The sequence below is a fragment of the Ranitomeya imitator genome, chromosome 3 (genome assembly GCF_032444005.1).
Source record: "Ranitomeya imitator isolate aRanImi1 chromosome 3, aRanImi1.pri, whole genome shotgun sequence".
NCBI lineage: Eukaryota > Metazoa > Chordata > Amphibia > Anura > Dendrobatidae > Ranitomeya > Ranitomeya imitator.
This window is the reverse complement of record NC_091284.1, coordinates 90287643-90309483: the sequence shown is the minus strand read 5'-3', so window position 1 is coordinate 90309483 and position 21841 is coordinate 90287643. Positions and strand designations below refer to the sequence as shown.

General features: G+C 46.1%; 1 protein-coding gene across 1 annotated transcript in view; it reads left to right on the top strand.

Moving 5' to 3' along the window:
- The first annotated feature begins 298 nt into the window (after nucleotides 1-298).
- The window catches only part of PIGL (phosphatidylinositol glycan anchor biosynthesis class L), a 207325-nt gene continuing 185782 nt past the window's right edge, over nucleotides 299-21841 (top strand). The window contains exons 1-2 of the mRNA XM_069761105.1: nucleotides 299-542; nucleotides 3333-3432. Coding sequence (XP_069617206.1) covers nucleotides 323-542; nucleotides 3333-3432 — 320 coding nt within the window. The 5' untranslated portion in view covers nucleotides 299-322. The remainder of the gene's footprint in view (nucleotides 543-3332; nucleotides 3433-21841) is intronic.

Here is a 21841-nt window from a genome sequence, read left to right as displayed (position 1 = left end):
GATGACGCTGCGCCCAACAACGCAAATGTGAAAGTAGCATTACTTGCCCCAGGCAACTTCCAGATCACCCATGTGGTGTATTTTGCTTTTTTTTGCACAATACTCCTTTTAATGTAGATATAAACATTAGACCAGGAAGTGACACCCGGAACTGTCAGCGGCCCTCACATTCAGTTCACTCTCCACTTCAAAGCAAATGACTGTAATGACAGAACAGTGTGGGCGAGATGAATGACTGCGCATGCGCTAATATAGGAACCTTGGTTTCCTGCCTCAGTCAGTTTCCAGCCGGAGCGTTATTGTGCTCGCACCCTCTTCCGCGATGCTGGCTGTCGCGGTGGTTGCGGTGCTCGCTGTGTTGTGGTGGGTGTGCAGCAGATGGCGGGACGCTGTTTCTGGCCGGACCTCGGCTCTGCTGCCAGGTGTCCGGGCTCCGCTGCTGCTCATCGCCCACCCAGATGATGAGTGTATGTTCTTTGCCCCCACAATCCTCGGGCTATTGCAGGAACAGCGCCCCCTCTCTGTGCTCTGCTGCTCCGCAGGTATGGACACTGGTGGAGCTGGGAACTGGACACCGCGATGTAGGACTAGTTTAACCCTTCCCGATCTGCCTTCCCCTTCATACCAGATGATATAAGGATAAAGTGTCCTTGTTGTGCATAACAACCAATCAGAATTCAGCTTTCTTTGTTTCTAAGTTTGACGATGAAAGAAGAGATTTGATTGGTTACTGTAGCTGATGCTGACCATTTATGTTGTGCAGTGTTCTACAGTCCAGTCCTGAGGTCACGTGTACAGACACCTGCAATAAAAGCAGCTGAGAATTATTTTAACTCTTTTGTAATGTGTTGTATTCACCAGCAGATTTGTTGTAGAGGTTTCTTCTTTTAGAAATCCATGCATATGCTGCAGTGGAAATTTCCCTAGTCACATGTATGGGACTGATGGTAAATGGCAAAATTTGTACATAGCCAACTTTCAGCTACAGTGAGCCAACATCTGTTCTGATTAGTGATGAGCAAGTGCTTGAGTTTGCGCATGTATCGTAGGCAATCCCCATATGTTTTTTTTGGGGGGTTTAACAGCTGTAAAACATGCTGGCGTGGGGACGCAAACATGTCACTGGAGCCCCCACGTTATTCGGTGCGTACCAGAGCACCCCGGGCAAACTCCAGTAACGAGTCCTTGCGCTCATCACTGCTCGCTATATCCTTATAGACATGGACTCTTGTTTCTGACAACATTCTTGTTCCCCACCACCCCTCCATGTGCAGCCGTGCTCTTGTTAGTGGCGTATGCATGTGTTCTGAACGTCTTCTCTGATGATGTAAGAATCGGGTATTGAAAATCCATTCCCCCGACATCATCTGTCAGGAGGAACCATCGAAATTTCTGGATTTGGCCTTCTCTGCTGCAGGGGGCCTGGGGGCCTTTAGGCCTCATTCAGACGTCCTGTTTTTCACACACCTGTTCTGTATGAATTTTTTAAGGAAAGAAAGAATAACTACACCCAATTTCTGGGGCCGTTCACAAAAAACTTGACCTGACAGTTTATAATCCGAGTCACAGATCAAACTCCCCAATACAAGTCACCTTATGGTGCGTTTCGACTTTCTGATCGTCCATACACACTTGGCGCTCATTTACTGGCCAGTTTACACCGCCGACAAAGAATGATCCAGACAGAGCGATCATTGCTTGTGTATATGGGCGATGTGCTGCACTACAGACTAATTCATACCTCGGTGATTTTTGTTGTACGCAAAAAAAACAATTTTCAGAGATTTTTTTCTATGCGAAAAAACAAAGCAAAGGTTCTTCCAATTATAATATTAAAAATAGATAACACATGGACTGCACACAGATGGCATCCAAGTGCTGCCTGTGATTTATCTTGTCTTATATGGGTGCTTTTTCTCTCTGACTTGGAATAAAAAAAAATCAGACGTGTCTCTATGATTTTTTTGGCACAAAAAAAACACAGAAATGTGCATAACCCCACAGACTATAATGGTTACTTGGATAGCACACATACGCGAAAAATACAGGTCGGAATGAGGCTCAACAGTGATTCTCCGGCCAACATAAATGATCCGATCATCCAACGAACAAGCGTCTTGCTAGTTTATCTGGTTTATGCTGGCTGCTAATCAAGAATGAGCCATTCTACCATCATTTGGTTCTTTCATGATCTCGTCTAAATGCAACTTAAAGGGGTTTTAATTTTAATCAATAGATCTTGGAATAACAAGTTCCACAATTAAATGTGTTTAACCCCTTAATGACCGCCTATAAGCCTTTAACGGCATCAGTTAAGGGTACTTATTCCTCAGCGCCGCTTTTTAACAGCACTGAGGAATAATAAGAGTATAGGGATTTTCCCGCGCTGGGAAATCTATCGGGGGTAGCTGATACCATAAAGAACATGATCATGGCCGGTTTTTACGCGCCCCTGTCACGTGATTGCCAATATTCACCAAATAATGGCGATCACTAAAAAAAAAGTCTGATTTAAAATTAATTTCTCCTCTGATATGATCTAACATATCAGGGAAGAGAAACATGGGGTCCCCTGAAACCCGATACCTCCGCCATCCCCCGAATTTCTTTTGCTCCGACCCTCCGCATCATCTTCCTGAAAACAAAGTGCCAGCGCATGTGCAGTGCGCCTACTGAGATCTGCCGGCCGGTACCGGGCAACAATAGGGAATTTTTCCTGTTGGTTCCATTTGATCACTGTGATAGACCCTATTAACAGATTCCCAAAATATTAATCTCCATATTAAATCCAGGATTTATGAATGTACAGCTCCAACACATTCACCTTCATGTGCCCTTAAAGGGGTATTGCTGGAATCGAACGTTATCTCTTGTCCAGGATAGGATAATGGATAAGTGACTGATCACTAGGGTCTCGACTTGTAGGCCCCCCGTGATTGTGAGAAGAAAACTCAGCAGAGCATCGCCATGAGTGGAGAAGAAGAGTACATGCTGAACCGTGAACGTCATTTCAAGATTATGGAAGGGACAAAAATAGCTAAGAACAGTATTCGGCTTTCTCCAGAAGTCCCTCAAACAATGGAGTGGAGGTTGAGCATGTGCTCGTCCTCTCACATTGAAGATGGGGCTCTGCAGTGCACCTTTGTCTGAACTTAGGGGTCCCAGCAAGATTTCTCCTACAGTATGCTATGGATAGGGAACGACTTCATTCTGGATTTACCACTTTAACTAAACTGCTCCCTTTTGTAATGAGATTTGAAATAATAAATCATCAAAAAAAGAGGTAACAAGTGCATAATAAAAATAATAGTTCATCTCTTTATAATTTATAGGAAATTACTACAATCAAGGGGAGACCCGTAAGAAAGAATTGCTTCATAGCTGCGCTGTTCTAGGAATCGCTCCTTCCAGTGTAACGCTAATTGACCACAGGTATGATGCACAATGCAAGGATATATTTCAGGATTGTTTTCATTCTTCTAGCAGATGATAACCTCGCCTGTACAATAATACGTATTTACATTAAAACTGGCCATACACATGAGAGATGTCGGGCGATTTTTGCATCAGGACAGCGCACAATTATACCCTAAGGCTTCAGATTTCCATACTAAGGTTTTGAGCTCAATAACCCTTTTAAAGGGGAATCTAGTCTTATTTCGAGTCTAGAATTGTTCTTCTATAAAAGAGCACATTATAGTTTCTGGCATTGACATAATTACTGCGTAGACCTGTGGTTGTTGAAAATAACAACTACACAATATTCACCCTCCCCAGGTCCAGTAATTCCTCTCTGCTACTTCCCTTATCTTTGTTGACTGGCTGCAACTGTAACATCAATAACTATATCGCCCGTGACTACTGCAGCCAATCACTGGTCTCAGCAGTTTAGGTTTTCTACAACGTTGTAAGTACATATAAGTAGGTTTAAAACCGATCCTCGCACGGGTTGTATGCCCAGTCTGTCTTTTCCCTTATAGTAGGTCTTTCATATAACTTTCCTCGCTCCCTGAGGAAGCCAAACATGTGAAACACGCATTGGGACATTGGCTGGTGCGCTGCTCCAACCTATTACAATGGGTACTCTTTTGGTTCCAATATGGTTCCATTATATACTGTATAATTAGTACTTATCCTCTTTATATTTCATTATGGTTCCATTATATATATATACAGTTAGGGCCAGAAATATTTGGACAGTGACACAAGTTTTGTTATTTTAGCTGTTTACAAAAACATGTTCAGAAATACAATTATATATATAATATGGGCTGAAAGTGCACACTCCCAGCTGCAATATGATAGTTTCCACATCCAAATCGGAGAAAGGGTTTAGGAATCATAGCTCTGTAATGCATAGCGTCCTCTTTTTCAAGGGACCAAAAGTAATTGGACAATGGACTCTAAGGGCTGCAATTAACTCTGAAGGCGTCTCCCTCGTTAACCTGTAATCAATGAAGTAGTTAAAAGGTCAGGGGTGGATTCCAGGTGTGTGGTTTTGCATTTGGAAGCTGTTGCTGTGAGCAGACAACATGCGGTCAAAGGAACTCTCAATTGAGGTGAAGCAGAACATCCTGAGGCTGAAAAAAAAGAAAAAATCCATCAGAGAGATAGCAGACATGCTTGGAGTAGCAAAATCAACAGTTGGGTACATTCTGAGAAAAAAGGAATTGACTGGTGAGCTTGGGAACTCAAAAAGGCCTGGGCGTCCACGGATGACAACAGTGGTGGATGATCGCCGCATACTTAATTTGGTGAAGAAGAACCCGTTCACAACATCAACTGAAGTCCAGAACACTCTCAGTGAAGTAGGTGTATCTGTCTCTAAGTCAACAGTAAAGAGAAAACTCCATGACAGTAAATACAAAGGGTTCACATCTAGATGCAAACCATTCATCAATACCAAAAATAGACAGGCCAGAGTTAAATTTGCAGAAAAACACCTCAAGAAGCCAGCTCAGTTCTGGAAAAGTATTCTATGGACAGATGAGACAAAGATCAACCTGTACCAGAATGATGGGAAGAAAAAAGTTTGGAGAAGAAAGGGAACGGCACATGATCCAAGGCACACCACATCCTCTGTAAAACATGGTGGAGGCAACGTGATGGCATGGGCATGCATGGCTTTCAATGGCACTGGGTCACTTGTGTTTATTGATGACATAAGAGCAGACAAGAGTAGCCGGATGAATTCTGAAGTGTACCGGGATACACTTTCAGCCCAGATTCAGCCAAATGCTGCAAAGTTGATTGGACGGCGCTTCATAGTACAGATGGACAATGACCCCAAGCATACAGCCAAAGCTACCCAGGAGTTCATGAGTGCCAAAAAGTGGAACATTCTGCAATGGCCAAGTCAATCTCCAGATCTAAACCCAATTGAGCATGCATTTCACTTGCTCAAATCCAGACTTAAGACGGAAAGACCCACAAACAAGCAAGACCTGAAGGCTGCGGCTGTAAAGGCCTGGTAAAGCATTAAGAAGGAGGAAACCCAGCGTTTGGTGATGTCCATGGGTTCCAGACTTAAGGCAGTGATTGCCTCCAAAGGATTTGCAACAAAATATTGAAAATAAAAATATTTTGTTTGGGTTATGTTTATTTGTCCAATTACTTTTGACCTCCTAAAATGTGGAGTGTTTGTAAAGAAATGTGTACAATTCCTACATTTTCTATCAGATATTTTTGTTCAACCCTTCAAATTAAACGTTACAATCTGCACTTGAATTCTGTTGTAGAGGTTTCATTTCAAATCCAATGTGGTGGCATGCAGAGCCCAACTCGCGAAAATTGTGTCACTGTCCAAATATTTCTGGCCCTAACTGTATAATTATGTGACATGTACTGTGTGATTGATATATACTATTGACCATGTATCCCTATGTCTTGCATCTGGAAAATAATATTCTATTGCAATTCATCTTTAGCCAGCACATATGATTATGTTATACTAGATGGCAGCCCGATTCTAAAGAATCGGGAGTCTAGAATCCATATATACTTTATTTATTCAAATGTAAGAATAATACAATTAATAAATAATAGTAAGAAAGAACAAAAAATGGCTGCACTCACCAGCTCTTGACAATTCTTGTTATTTAAGGTACAGTTACACAGGATCCATGAACATGCTTATGAGGGGAGGGATGAAAGACATCAGACGACAACTTTGCGTGTTTGAATGCAGATATTAATAAATAGGCAGTTTATATTGCAGAGAAATTGCTGGGCAATAATGGACAATGTCCTTATGTGGCAAATAATAGAGCAATATACCCAATGTGGCAAAGAAGAGGTTAATAAACGGCAGTCTCTCAGTATAACAGTCAGTGAATAATAGGCAGTATATGGAGAAAACACCAAACAAAAGTTCAAAATTGGTGTGAAAATGTCACTGAACCACTTCACAACTAAATATATATAGTTTTGGTAAATGGTATTATCATTTTTTTGACGAAATTCGGCAGGAGCTTGAAGAGCAACGTCACTGGGCCCGCCTCCACGCAGTAGAAACTTGCTGTGAGGTAAAAATTCAAAAATCGCACCAAAATGGCGGGCGGAGTGTGTCACAGTACGGCACGTTTCTGATTGGTCGCTCGCAGCAGGCGGCAACCAATCAGACACTGGACACTGTTGACGTCACTTATCTCCGGACATTAGCTCCGGACATTAGCTCCGGACAGGAAGTTGGCACAAATTGCAGGAAGTAGTATTCTAGGCAATTATATATTAGATAATGAACCACTCTCATGGCTGTAACTTCAGCCGTAGCAGCTACTTTGTGACCTGGAGGTGGAACCGGGTGTAAGAGCTTTGGTTCTTTACTCCAAACAGGATCTCGTCACAAAGTCACATTGATTGCACAGTGACATCCCCTTTTGTTACATGCAGTTTTGCTACTGATTGTGCTGCAGATTCTCTTGATTTTTGTCCATAAATATTGAAGGATAAAATTGCTCGGTAAGACTGGCTGCAAAATTATAAGCATGCCGTGGGTATGAAAATCTGCAGCATATGTTTTTCTGTGCTGACTTTTTTCCATAGCCTCTGAAATCATCATTATGAAGGAAACAAACAGTGGTAGAGTAGCTGTCTGGCTGTACTTTGCGTTTCTCCTTTGTGGAGATGGTGTGATATATGGGGGTATTCTTCATCTTTAGGTTGCTCAGGTAATGGTAGTTGAGGTGCTGTCAGGTTTATTACTAGTGATGAGCGAATATACTCGTTACTCGAGATTTCTCTAGTCACTTTCCACGACAGCGGTACCGGAGGATGTCTCCCCGCCCTAATGGGGGACAGGAACACAGAAGAGGTTAAATACCCTCCCCTTCCTGCCATCTCCAGTGTTTTTCCTGTCCCCTATGGGGCATGAAGAGATCCTGTGGGGCTGGCGTGGCCGGCGACCGGAGCACACAGTTCAGCGTACCATTAGCCAGGCAGCTGAGGTTGGGGGCGATGCTCTTCTCCTGGTATATCTGCTCCCATCTCCATGCCGCGTCTGGACTCCGGACCCCTATTCCTGCCCTTCCTGCGCCCCCTCGAGGGGTAAAGCAGGGCGGTGAAGTGCGGCCGGGGTCCCCTCGTGGCTCCCTGGCTTCCTCCTCTCCTCATGGCGCTGGATTCCGGAGTATGCGTTTATTCCCTGTGTGTTCCACGCTGGAACGCACATGCACCCAGCATCACCGCCACTACTCTGGATTCGGCGTTCTCATCTGGGACAAATCCCCCCCCGTTTTTCTCTGCGGATATGACCTGGGAGAGGAGGAGCATGCGGTGCCAGATGCCAGACCTCGGTTATTTAACCCTGGTCAAGGTTCACCACCAGGTAAGACCCACTGTCTGTCTGGACTGTGGATTGACCATGGACGGTGACCGAACCCCCCTCTCGGTGTCTGCGGAGCCCGGCGTCCTCCCTCCTACTGTGAGTTGCAGATGAAGGTCCTTTTTACTTCTGGGTGGCATTTAGACTTAGTTTCCTTCTCTCTCTTCTAGGGAGACAAGGCCTCTGCCCCTAAGAAGGACAAATCTTCCAGAAAATCAGAAGACCCCAAGTGTGGTGTATGTGCAACAAAGCTTCCTGTATCGTACAAGAAGAAGCTTTGTCAATCCTGCACGGACGAGGTGTTACGCATCGAACAACCGTCCCTCCTTGAAAGCATCAAATCACTCACTAAAAAAGAAGTGCAGTCATCAGTATCTGCCCTTTCCCAGACACTGTTACCACAGCCTCCTCCTCCAAAAAAGAGGAAAATATCTGTGGTAGAGTCTGACTCGGATTCGGGTGAAATACGTTCTTCCGATTTGGAAGATGTTTGGGAGAATGAGAGCTCCACTTCTAACCCCAGGGAGGATAGTAAGAGATATTATTTTTCCTCTGAGGACATACGAGAATTAATTAGTATGGTCAGGGGGACAATGAGTGTTGAGGAAGAGGAGGTTAAGCAATCCGTGCAGAATGAGATGTTTGGGGGCTTAAAACCCAGGAAACTAAAAGGGTTCCCGATCCATGAAAACATGCAGAACCTCATTCTACATGAATGGGAGTCCCCTGAAAAAGGACTTAAGGTACCTTCACACATAACGATATCGTTAACGATATCGTTGCTTTTGGTGACGTTGCAACGATATCGTTGAGGAAATCGCTATGTGTGACAGCGACCAACGATCAGGCCCCTGCTGGGAGATCGTTGGTCGCTGAACAAAGTCCAGAACTTTATTTCGTCGCTGGATCTCCCGTGGACATCGCTGGATCGGCGTGTGTGACACCGATCCAGCGATGTCTTCGCTGGTAACCAGGGTAAACATCGGGTAACTAAGTGCAGGGCCGCGCTTAGTAACCCGATGTTTACCCTGGTTACCATCCTAAAAGTAAAAAAAACAAACACTACATACTTACCTACCGCTGTCTGTCCCCGGCGCTGTGCTCTGCACTCCTGCACTGGCTGTGAGCGTCGGTCAGCCGGAAAGCAGAGCGATGACGTCACCGCTCTGCTTTCCGGCCGCTGTGCTCACAGCCAGTACAGGAGGAGTGCAGAGAAGCTGAGCGCCGGGGACAGACAGCGGTAGGTAAGTATGTAGTGTTTGTTTTTTTTACTTTTAGGATGGTAACCAGGGTAAACATCGGGTTACTAAGCGCGGCCCTGCGCTTAGTTACCCGATGTTTACCCTGGTTACCGGCATCGTTGGTCGCTGGAGAGCTGTCTTTGTGACAGCTCTCCAGCGACCAAACAGCGACGCTGCAGCGATCCGGATCGTTGTCGGTATCGCTGCAGCGTCGCTTAATGTGAAGGGGCCATTAGTGTCCCGTCAGAGTTAAAAATCCGCTTCCCTCTAGATGGGGACACCTCTCTGTGGGACACATCAAAGGTTGATGTCTAAGTGTCCAGAGTGACAAAAAAGACAGCTCTGCCATTCGAAGACTCATCCCAGCTCAGGGACCCCATGGATCGGAAAATGGAGAGTCTCTTTAGATGATCTTGGGACACATCCACTAACCTCATTAAGACAAACATAGCATCTACATGTGTAGCTAGATCTCTGTTTCGTTGGCTCCGTACTCTAGAGGATCACCTTACCCAGGGAACATCGAGAGAAGTGAGTCTAGATTCCCTTCCCCTGCTCCAAAAAGCTACAGGGTTTCTTGCCGACGCCTCGGCGGAATCTGTCAGAGTGGCATCCAAAGCCGCAGTGCTTTCTAACTCTGCCAGGAGAGCTCTGTGGCTGAAGTCCTGGAGTGGTGACATTAAATCCAAAGCAATACTTTGTACCATTCTGTTCCAGGGTAGATACCTGTTTGGTCAGGCCCTGGACGATATTTTAGACAAAGCCACAGACAAAAAGAAGGTGCTCCCCGAGCAGAGGATTCCAAAAAAGAGGTTTTTTCGTCTTTCTCAGCAGGAAAGATATACATCCGGGAGAATGGTGCCTGGATCAGGAAGTCTTCCTCTCTCTAGTTTCCGATGGGGGATCCCGGATGTAGACTAATTCGCCAACAGCCAGAATGCCAAACTATAAGCATATTTTTCCCTAAACATGACAGACAAAGCTTTGGGCATGGACGCTTTCTCACACCCTTGGGAGTTCAACCTTGCTTATACTTTTCCACCTATCCCGATTCTGTCAAAAACTCTCCAGAAAATCCGATCAGGTCACTACAATTCTAATTGTCCCTATGTGGCCGGGAAGGGGTTGGTACAGTGCACTGTTGGAGATAGCCCACGAGGGTCAAATACAATTACCCCAGAAGAGCAGCCTTGTTCATCAAGGTCCTTTATTATACCCGAACCTACACAGATTGAAGCATGGCTACTGAAGCTGAAATTCTGAGAGCGAGAGGTCTCTCTTATAAAGTAATTCAGACTCTCCTGAAAAGTAGGAAGCTGGTAACCAACGCCTTTTATGGCAAAGTCTGGAAGAAATTTTCTTCATGGTGCTCTCCGAATACTCCGGACCCTTTCCATCCGAATGTGGCCCAGATCCTAGACTTCCTCCAGAAAGGCCTAGAGTTAGGACTTGGGCCGAGTACATTAAAAGTTCAGGTCTCTGCACTTAGTTCTTTCTTTGATCAGGATTTGGCCAACCATCGTTGGATAAAACGCTTCATGACTTCAGCCAGTAGACTCTGTCCCACAGTGCGTAATCGTGTACCCCCCTAGGACCTGAGTTTGGTACTAAATAGTCTGACACAACCTCTATTTGAACCTTTATCAGAATCTTCCTTAAAAGTTCTCACCCTTTCTAGTCGCCATTACCTCCGCTAGACGGGTAGGAGAGATACAGGCTCTTTCTATGCAAGAACCTTATATAAGGGTAGCAACTGACAGTATAATCCTTCATCTAGATCCATCATTTTTACCTAAGGTAACATAAGACGTTCATAAAGGTCAGGACATACTGCTGCCCTCATTCTGCCCAGACCCTTCCAACAGGAAGGAAGAGTCCTTCCACACCTTGGACGTCCGAAGGACGGTTCTTTTCTACCTCCAACAGACTGGGAGCTGGAGGATTGATCGAAATTTATTTAGTAGTGCCATCAGGCACTACAGGTTAGACTTTAACGGGGATTTAACATTCGGCAGACAAGTTCTGCAGGCTGTCGTCCCTCCCTAAGAAATTATTTTTTGGTACTACTCCGGTACCGCTGTCGTGGAAGGTGACTAGAGAAAATAGAATTAGTCTTACCGGTAATTCGGTTTCTAGGAACCTTCCACGACAGCACTAATTTCCCTCCCTATTAACGATATTTATGGAGGGTTTCCTGCACCAAGTTGATAATTATGCATACTACTGTGTCCAGAAAAAACACTGGAGGTGGCAGGAAGGGGAGGGTATTTAACCTCTTTGTGTTCCTGTCCCCCATTAGGGCGGGGAGACATCCTCCGGTACCGCTGTCGTGGAAGGTTCCTAGAGACCGAATTACCAGTAAGACTAATTCTATTTTCTCGAGCACGCTCGGGTGTCCTCCGAGTATTTTTTAGTGCGCGGAGATTTAGTTTTTCTTGCCGCAGCTGAATGATTTACATCTGTTAGCCAGCATAAGTAGATGTGGGGGTTGCCTGGTTGCTAGGGAATCCCCACATGTACTTATGCTGGCTAGTAGCTGTAAATCATTCGGCTGCGGCAATAAAAACTAAATTTCCGAGCACTAAAAAATACTCGGAGGACGAGAAATCTCGAGTAACAAGTATATTCGCTCATCACTATTTATTACACATCAATTTTGGGGCAATTTATTGTCTCTCCAGTGAGTCCCTATGAATTCTAATTCTCTCCATGTCTGTGCTGCGCTTCATTGAGGATCTGTCCTTTTCTGTTACCACTGTCTGAACCATCCTTATAATTTATTGTCTGGTTCCACCTGTTTCCTACAGCTCTTCTGGATTGCATACCGTCATATATAATGTCTCAGTTTAGTTATAGGCATAAAACAAGGCTTAAACACCTGTTATAAACTGCAATTTTTAGATTTTCTATAGAAACTGATAAAGATTATTTTATCGCTCACAACAACCCATGTTGTAACGTTGTAGCGCTGCACTCGTCCATCTTTGGATCTTTGCTGCCATTGGCATAGAATGGAGTGGCAGATCTCAGGGACAACAAGCCTCTTCATTTAGTTCTTCATGGCCACAATTTAGCCTCCAGTGGAGACCATAAGTCCCCTGTTGATACCCACTGATCGGCTTTTCTAAGCTCGGAGACAGCCTGAAATAGGGGTTTAGTGGAGATCCATTCTCCAGCTCCATTCAATGTGTAGCTGGCAATGCTGGGTACTACAGATCAGCTCCTCGTCTCTGCAGTGCCCAGCAGCCGCCACTACACATTCAGTGAAGCTTGACAATACAGCGCTGTTAACTGTTTACATCCAGAGCTAAAAAGAGCTGATCAGTGCGGATGTGAGTGTCAACAATCCACCGATATGATATTGATGATTTAACCCCCAAGGATAAGTCATCAATATAATTTGACAACCCCCTCTCAGTCTCTTTTATGTTCACCTGTATTTTGTCAGCAAATAACATTTGAAAATAGTCCTCATGGCAGATTGAAATTGTTTCCGTGGGATTTAATTTTCACAAAATTCATTTTTGATCTCTGACATACGAACTCTCTGTGATGGGCCTAATGCACTTAGGAGAACCACATATAGGAGTCTGAGCAGCAGCATCGGAGCCATAGACAGTCGCTGCGTGCGGCTCTGCGTGACCCGTATCACCCAACTATGCAGCCTGATGTGTAGATGATTGCATACATAAAGGCCAGCTAATCCCGCTCCAGACTTCTCCATTTTATAGGATTCATTGTGGTCCCTCCTCACAATTATACTTCATCTTCTGAAAAGCTGTGTCCTCACTATTGGAGATGACAGGGCGACTCAGTCCCTAAAGTTGTGTCTCACTTTCATGTGCGAAGGCCGTGGTAACCATTAATCTCATAACTTTCATTAAACCCAGATGAGCTTGGTTGAACTGGTGTTAGACGGGGTCATATCCCCCTGCATTGGCCGCAGAGACCATCCTCCACCCAGCGAGACACCCAAATGATAATGGATTTCAAAGCTCAGCTTTTTCCGCTATAGATGGAGAGACCTGGGACAGCGAATCTCTCTGCGAGGTCACACTGTCACATAACCTTTCCCCTGCACTAGCTATAGGCAAAAGCAGAATCTCATTTTCTTGTACTTTGGCCTCTAAAGGTCATTGGCGGCTTTGTTGAAGGGGGATAGGATACGTCAGAGCCTAGATGGCCAGTGGTAAGGAGAGCGGACAGCAGGGATTATGCTTGCTATCCCAAATGTTATTGTCCAGCAGATATGCTGTGGATTTTTTAGGGTGGAGAAGCCACAGTTTTACGGTAGCAGCCATTTTTAAAAAAAATATTAACAAATCCCATCCACACATTGAAAGGAAAATTTACAGCGTCAATTGACGTGCAATCTGGATTTTCAGCCTGCAAATTGTCGATTTATGCTGCAAATTTTCATTACGAGTCTCCTCTTTTGTAGTGCATATTGTGAAAATTGTAACAAATTTGCACAGAAAAATCCAAAACCCACAGAATTTTCTAGGTTTTTTTTTTCAACACCTGATGAAAATTATGAAAGCTTCATCCTGTATGGACGTTCCCTAATAACATTTTCTATTGGGTGTGTTCACACATAGAAACTGAATCATCCGCGATTATTGTCACCTTTGTAGCTATAAGGACTGGTATAACTTATCTCTAAAGGGAACCTGTCACCCCAAAATGGAAGGTGAGCTAAGCCCACCAGCATCAGGGGCTTATCTACAGCATTCTGGAATGCTGTAGATAAGCCCCCGATGTATCTTGAAAGATAAGAAAAAGAGGTTAAGGTACCGTTACACTAAACGACTTACCAACGATCATGACCAGCGATACGACCTGGCCGTGATCGTTGGTAAGTCGTTGTGTGGTCGCTGGGGAGCTGTCACACAGACAGCTCTCTCCAGCGACCCAACGATCAGGGGAACAACTTCGGCATCGTTGAAACTGTCTTCAACGATGCCGAAGTCCCCGGGTAACCAGGGTAAATATCGGGTTAGTAAGCGCAGGGCCGCGCTTAGTAACCCGATATTTACCCTGGTTACCATTGTAAAAGTAAAAAAAAAAAAAAAAAAAAACAGTACATACTCACATTCCGATGTCTGTCACGTCCCCCGCCGTCAGCTTCCCGCACTGACTGTCAGCGCCGGCCGTAAAGCAGAGCACAGCAGTGACGTCACTGCTGTGCTCTGCTTTACGGCCGGCGCTGACAGTCAGTGCAGGGAAGCTGACGCCGGGGGACGTGACAGACATCGGAATGTGAGTATGTACTGTTTTTTTTTTAACTTTTACAATGGTAACCAGGGTAAATATCGGGTTACTAAGCGCGGCCCTGCGCTTAGTAACCCGATATTTACCCTGGTTACAAGTGAACACATCGCTGGATTGGCATCACACACGCTGATTCAGCGATGACAGCGGGTGATCAGCGACCAAAAAAAGGTCCTGATCATTCCCCAACGACCTCCCAGGGGCCTGATCGTTGGTCGTTGTCACACATAACGAGATCGTTAGCGGGATTGTTGCTACGTCACAAAAAGCGTGACGTTGCAACAATATCGTTAACGAAATCGTTGTGTGAAGGTACCTTTAGATTATACTCACCAGGGGCGGTCCCACTGCGGTCCGGTCCGATGGGCGTCGCGGTCCGGGGCTTCCCATCTTCTTACGATGACGTCCTTTTCTTGTATTCACGCTGCTGCTCCGGTGCAGGCGTACTTTGTCTGCCGTGATGAGGGCAGAGCAAAGTACTGCAGTGCGCAGGTGCTGGGAAAGGTCAGAGAGGCCCGGCGCCTGAGCACTGCAGTACTTTGCTCTGCCCTCAACAGGGCAGATAAAGTACGCCTGCGCTGGAGCCGCAGCGTGAAGACAAGAAGATGATGTCATCCTATGAAGATAGGAGGCGCCGGACCGGACCGCGACGCCCATCGGACCGGATCGCCCCTGGGTGAGTATAATCTAACGTCTTTTTCGCATCTTTCTGGATACATCGGGGGCTTATCTACAGCATTACAGAATGCTGTAGATAAGCCCCTGATGCCGGTGGGCTTATCTCACCTTCCATTTTGGGGGTGACAGGTTCCCTTTAAGGCTACGTTCCCACGATGAGGTTTTGGTGAGTTTTTGATGTTGCAAATTTTATATACCATTTCTGCACTTAAGTAAATTAGGTTACTTGCTGTTGCAGTCATTGCTGGGCCAAGCAGACTGTTACGCCCAGCCGTGGAGCACGTGGATTTGTGGACCAACTGTGCAAGGGGACCTGGCCTTCCCAGAAAGGGGCGTTACTAAGCGGCTACCTTGATGTTCACTGGAGCATCTAGTGGTGAAGTCAGGCTTGTGCGGTAGGTTGCCTCCAGGTCCCACACCTGGGCAGAACCCGTTAGTGCAGCTGCTGACCCCAGTTTGCTAGCCAAGGGCCCCACTGATCCCCAGTCCTCTCTGTGCTCGGAGCCGTGTTGACATCTTCTCCACCAGGTCTGCTAGTCGCCAAGTCACTGTTTGCTGGTGTCTCCGAAGAAAGGGAAGCGGAAGCGATGTCCCCACACAGTGCCAACAATTGTTCCAATGATCTGGCCCCAGGAAACACCCTGCTTCGTGGATGTGTCATCTTGGAGACCTGGCTAAAGATGGACCCAGAGTAGGGATCTTCAGACTCTAATAGGTCTGGTGAAGAGAACGTCAATGCGGTGGCATCTTCCAAGTCTCTGCAATCCATCAACCAGGCGGAGGAACTCCAATTGGTCCTTGAATCTTCCGGGGTGGTAGCTGTTCTCAAAGTCTGGCCTGAGAGAGACTTTACAATGCTCAGTTCCTGGTACTACGCCCTCTTCGTCGTATGCTGAGTATGGCTTGATGGAGAGAAACATCTTAGTCGTAAAGATGGTGAGAGGTGTCACTTTTCTTCTAGAAGACAAAAGTCGTGGTCCTAATGAAATATTGAGGGAGTCTGTGAAGAGGTGTCGGCCTCCAACGTCTCTGCAGAGAGTTCTTGCGGGCTTGAATTCGGTGTGTACGTGCCGCACCTTGTACTCGCATGCCCGCACTTCCTCAATCTTAAAGGGGCTGCGTGCTCATTATTCTAATTGCTCTCAGCGTGTTGCAGAGAGGCATTTAGCATAATTAGTACACTTGCAAGATGATTCCCAGCCAATGGCTGGAAGGCAACTTGTATGAAATACATACTCTCCCCTCCCTAGGGAGTAGCCAAGCAATTTAGTGAATCATTAGTTAGTATGGTGTACTGCTAGTGAGTTGTGAGGTCCCCTTGTCCTGTGGTCCCGGTGCGGCCAAAGCCTGAATGTTATCCCCTGGTCCCGGTGTGGCTAGTCCTGTGTCCGTAGTCCCCAGGTCCTGGAGCTGCCAGTGCCTGAACATTGTCTTCTGGTCCCAGAGCGGCCAGTTTTGTTCCCGAAGTCCCCTGATCCCAGTGCGGCCAGTGCATAAACACTATTCCCTGGTCCATGAGTGGCCTAATCCTGATCCTGAATCCTAGACTGACATGTCTGAACTAAGCCCTAAAATGGTGTCAGTGTACCTGACCCCTCGGGTCAGGAGCTGCAGTACCCGCTTCTGCCCAGGAGTGGTACTTGGCCACTACCTGCTGCACAAGCTTGACCTTACCACTAGATGCACCTGTGAACATCAAGGTAGCCGCTTAGTTATGCCCCTTCCTGGGTAGACCCAGTCCTGTGGCACAATGGGTCCACAAATCCACGTGCGCCACGGCTGGGAGGGCGTAATGGTCTGCTCGGCCCAGCCATGACTGCAACACTTGCTTTTTCGAGTGCATTTTTTTTACATGCATTTTTATCTTGTTTTTGACGCTGCTTTTATTGTCTGTTGTTGGTATATCTTGTTTTAAATGAAGCTTCTTTGTTTTCTATACTTTCTCGTATTTGGCTTTGACAGAGATTTGTTAATATACTCATGTACGAATTACAGTGGGGGAAATAAGTATTTGATCCCTTGCTGATTTTGTAAATTTGCCCACTGATAAAGACATGAACAATCTATAATTATAAGGGTAGGTTAATTTTAACATTAAGATATAGAGTATCAGAAATAAAATCCAGAAAATCACATTTTATAAATTTATATACATTTATTTGCATTTTGCAGTGAGAAATAAGTATTTGATCCCCTACCAACCATTAATAGTTCTGGCTCCTAAAGACCAGTTAGACGCTCCTAATTATCTGCATTAAAGACAGCTGTCTTACATTAATCAGTCAGACTCTAACCTGTACAACATGGGCAAGACCAAAGAGCTTTATAACTTGTTAATGATCTCAAGGCAGCTGGGACCACAGTCACCAAGAAAACCATTGGTAACACATTACGTTGTAAAGGTTTAAAATCCTGCAGTGTCCGCAAAGGTCCCCCTGCTCAAGAAGGCACATGTGCGGGCCCATCTGAAGTTTGCCAATGAACACCTGGATGATTCTGTGAGCGATTGGGAGAAGGTGTTGTGGTCAGATGAGGCAAAAATTGAGATCTTTGGCATTAACCCCTTCCCGACCTTTGACGCATACGCTGCGTCATGAAAGTCGGTGCCATTCCGACCCATGACGCAGCATATGCGTCATGGAAAGATCGCGTCCCTGCAGGCCGGGTGAAAGGGTTAACTCCCATTTCACCCGGCCTGCAGGGACAGGGGGAGTGGTAGTTTAGCCCAGGGGGGGTGGCTTCACCCCCTCGTGGCTACGATCGCTCTGATTGGCTGTTGAAAGTGAAACTGCCAATCAGAGCGATTTGTAATATTTCACCTAAAAAACTGGTGAAATATTACAATCCAGCCATGGCCGATGCTGCAATATCATCGGCCATGGCTGGAAACACTTATGTGCACCCACCCCACTGATCGCCCCCCCAGCCCCCCGATCTGTGGTCCGCTCCCCTCCGTCCTGTGCTCCGCTCCCCCGTCCTCCTGTCCGCTTCCCCGTGCACCAATCACACCCCCTGTGCTGCAATCAAACCCCCCCGCACTCCGATCCCCCCCCCGCACACAGCGACCCCCCCCCCCGTGCTCCGATCCACCCCCCCCGCACAGCGATCCCTCACCCCGTGCTCCAATCCTTCCCCGTGCTCCAATCCTCCCTCCCGTGTTCCGATCCACCCCCCCCCCATGATCCGATCCACCCCCCCGTGCTCCGACGCCCCCCCCGTGCCCTGATCTCCCCCCCCTTATACTTACCTGGCCGCCCGAGGTCCGTCCGTCTTCTTTCCTGGGCGCCGCCATCTTCCAAAATGGCGGGCGCATGTGCAGTGCGCCCGCCGAATCTGCCGGCCGGCAGATTCGTTCCAGAGTGAATTTTGATCACTGAGATATATCCTATCTCAGTGATCAAAATAAAAAAAATAGTAAATGACCCCCCCCTTTGTCACCCCCATAGATAGGGACAATAAAAAAAATAAAGAATTTTTTTTTTTTTCACTAAGGTTGGGGTAAGAACTAGGGTTAGGGTTAGGGGTAGGGTTAGGGGTAGGGTTAGGGTTAGGGGTAGGGTTAGGGTTAGGGGTAGGGTTAGGGGTAGGGGTAGGGTTAGGGCTAGGGGTAGGGGTAGGGTTAGGGCTAGGGTTAGGGGTAGGGTTAGGGCTAGGGTTAGGGTTTCGGTATGTGCACACGTATTCTGGTCCTATGCGGATTTTTCCGCAGCGGATTTGAAAAATCCACAGTGCTAAACCGCTGCCGATTTATCGTGGATTTACCGCGGTTTTTCTGCGCATTTCACTGCGGTTTTACAACTGCGATTTTCTATTTGAGCAGTTCTAAAACCGCTGCGGAATCCGCAGAAAGAAGTGACATGCTGCGGAATGTAAACCGCTGCGTTTCCGTGCAGTTTTTCCGCAGCATGTGTACAGCGATTTTTGGTTCCCATAGGTTCACATTGAACTGTACACTCATGGGAAACTGCTGCGGATCCGCAGCGTTTTCCGCAGCGTGTGCACATACCTTTAGAATTAGGCTATGTGCACACGGTGCGGATTGGCCGCTGCGGATCCGCAGCAGTGTTCCATCGGGTTTACAGTACCATGTAAACATATGAAAAACCAAATCCGCTGTGCCCATGGTGCGGAAAATACCGCGCGGGAACGCTGCGTTGTATTTTCCGCAGCATGCCAATTCTTTGTGCGGATTCCGCAGCGTTTTACACCTGTTCCTCAATAGGAATCCACAGGTGAAATCCGCACAAAAAACACTGGAAATCCACGGTAAATCCACAGGTAAAACGCAGTGCCTTTTACCCGCGGATTTTTCAAAAATGATGCTGAAAAATCTCATACGAATCCGCAACGTTGGCACATAGCCTTAGAGTTGGGTTGGAATTAGGGTTGTGGTTAGGGTTAGGGGTGTGTTGGGGTTAGGGTTGTGGTTAGGGGTGTGTTGGGGTTAGGGTTGTGATTAGGGTTACGGCTACAGTTGGGATAAGGGTTAGGGGTGTGTTGGAGGTAGAATTGAGGGGTTTCCACTGTTTAGGCACTTCAGGGGGTCTCCAAACGCAACATGGCGCCACCATTGATTCCAGCCAATCTTGTATTCAAAAATTCAAATGGTGCTCCCTCACTTCCGAACCCCGACGTGTGCCCAAACAGTGGTTTACCCCCACATATGGGGTACCAGCATACTCAGGACAAACTGCGCAACAATTACTGGGGTCCAATTTCTTCTGTTACCCTTGAGAAAATAAAAAATTGCTTGCTAAAACATCATTTTTGAGGAAAGAAAAATGATTTTTTATTTTCACGGCTCTGCGTTGTAAACGTCTGTGAAGCACTTGGGGGTTCAAAGTGCTCACCACATATCTAGATAAGTTCCTTGGGGGGTCTAGTTTCCAAAATGGGGTCACTTGTGGGGGGTTTCTACTGTTTAGGCACACCAGGGGCTCTGCAAACGCAACGTGACGCCCGCAGATCATTCCATCAAAGTCTGCATTTCAAAAGTCACTACTTCCCTTCTGAGCCCCCACGTGTGCCCAAACAGTGGTTTACCCCCACACATGGGGCATCAGCGTACTCAGGAGAAACTGGACAACAACTTTTGTGGTCCAATTTCTCCTGTAACCCTTGGGAAAATAAAAAATTCTGGGCTAAAAAATTATTTTTGAGGAAAGAAAACGTATTTATTATTTTCACGGCTCTGCGTTATAAACTTCTGTAAAGCACTTGGGGGTTGAAAGTGCTCACCACACATCTAGATAAGTTCCTTTGGGGGTCTAGTTTCCAAAATGGGGTCACTTGTGGGGGGTTTCTACTGTTTAGGCACACCAGGGGCTCTGCAAACGCAATGTGACGCCCGCAGACCATTCCATCAAAGTCTGCATTTCAAAAGTCACTACTTCCCTTCTGAGCCCCCACGTGTGCCCAAACAGTGGTTTACCCCCACACATGGGGTATCAGCGTACTCAGGAGAAACTGGACAACAACTTTTGTGGTCCAATTTCTCCTGTAACCCTTGGGAAAATAAAAAATTCTGGGCTAAAAAATTATTTTTGAGGAAAGAAAACGTATTTATTATTTTCACTGCTCTGTGTTATGAACTTCTGTGAAGCACTTGGGGGTTCAAAGTGCTCACCTCACATCTAGATAAGTTCCTTTCGGGGTCTAGTTTCCAAAATGGGGTCACTTGTGGGGGGTTTCTACTGTTTAGCCACATCAGGGGCTCTGCAAACGCAACGTGACGCCCGCAGAGCATTCCATCAAAGTCTGCATTTCAAAACGTCACTACTTCACTTCCGAGCCCCAGCATGTGCCTAAACAGTGGTTTACCCCCACATATGGGGTATCAGCGTACTCAGGAGAAACTGGACAACAACTTTTGGGGTCAAATTTCTCCTGTTACCCTTGGGAAAATAAAAAATTGCGGGCTAAAATTCATTTTTGAGAAAATAATTTTTTTTTTTTATTTTCATGGCTCTGCGTTATAAACTTCTGTGAAGCACTTGAGGGTTCAAAGTGCTCACTACACATCTAGATTAGTTCCTTTGGGGGTCTAGTTTCCAAAATGGGGTAATTTGTGGGGGATCTCCAATGTTTAGGCACACAGGGGCTCTCCAAACGCGACATGGTGTCCGCTAATGATTGGAGATAATTTTCCATTTAAAAAGCCAAATGGCGTGCCTTCCCTTCTGAGCCCTGCCGTGCGCCCAAACAGTGGTTTACCCCCACATATGGGGTATCTGCATACTCAGGACAAACTGGACAACAACATTTGTGGTCCAATTTCTCCTATTACCATTGGCAAAATAGGAAATTCCAGGCTAAAAAATCATTTTTGAGAAAAGAAAAATTATTTTTTATTTTCATGGCTCTGCATTATAAACTTCTGTGAAGCACCTGGGGGTTTAAAGTGCTCAGTATGCATCTAGATAAGTTCCTTGGGGGGTCTAGTTTCCAAAATGGGGTCACTTGTGGGGGAGCTCCATTGCATAGGCACACAGGGGCTCTCCAAATGCGACATGGTGTCCGCTAACAATTGGAGCTAATTTTCCATTCAAAAAGTTAAAAGGCGCGCCTTCCCTTCCGAGCCCTGCCGTGTGCCCAAACAGTGGTTTACCCCCACATATGAGGTATCGGCGTACTCGGGAGAAATTGCTCAACAAATTTTAGGATCCATTTTATCCTATTGCCCATGTGAAAATGAAAAAATTGAGGCGAAAATAAATTTTTTGTGAAAAAAAAGTACTTTTTCATTTTTACGGATCAATTTGTGAAGCACCTGAGGGTTTAAAGTGCTCACTAGGCATCTAGATAAGTTCCTTGGGGGGTCCAGTTTCCA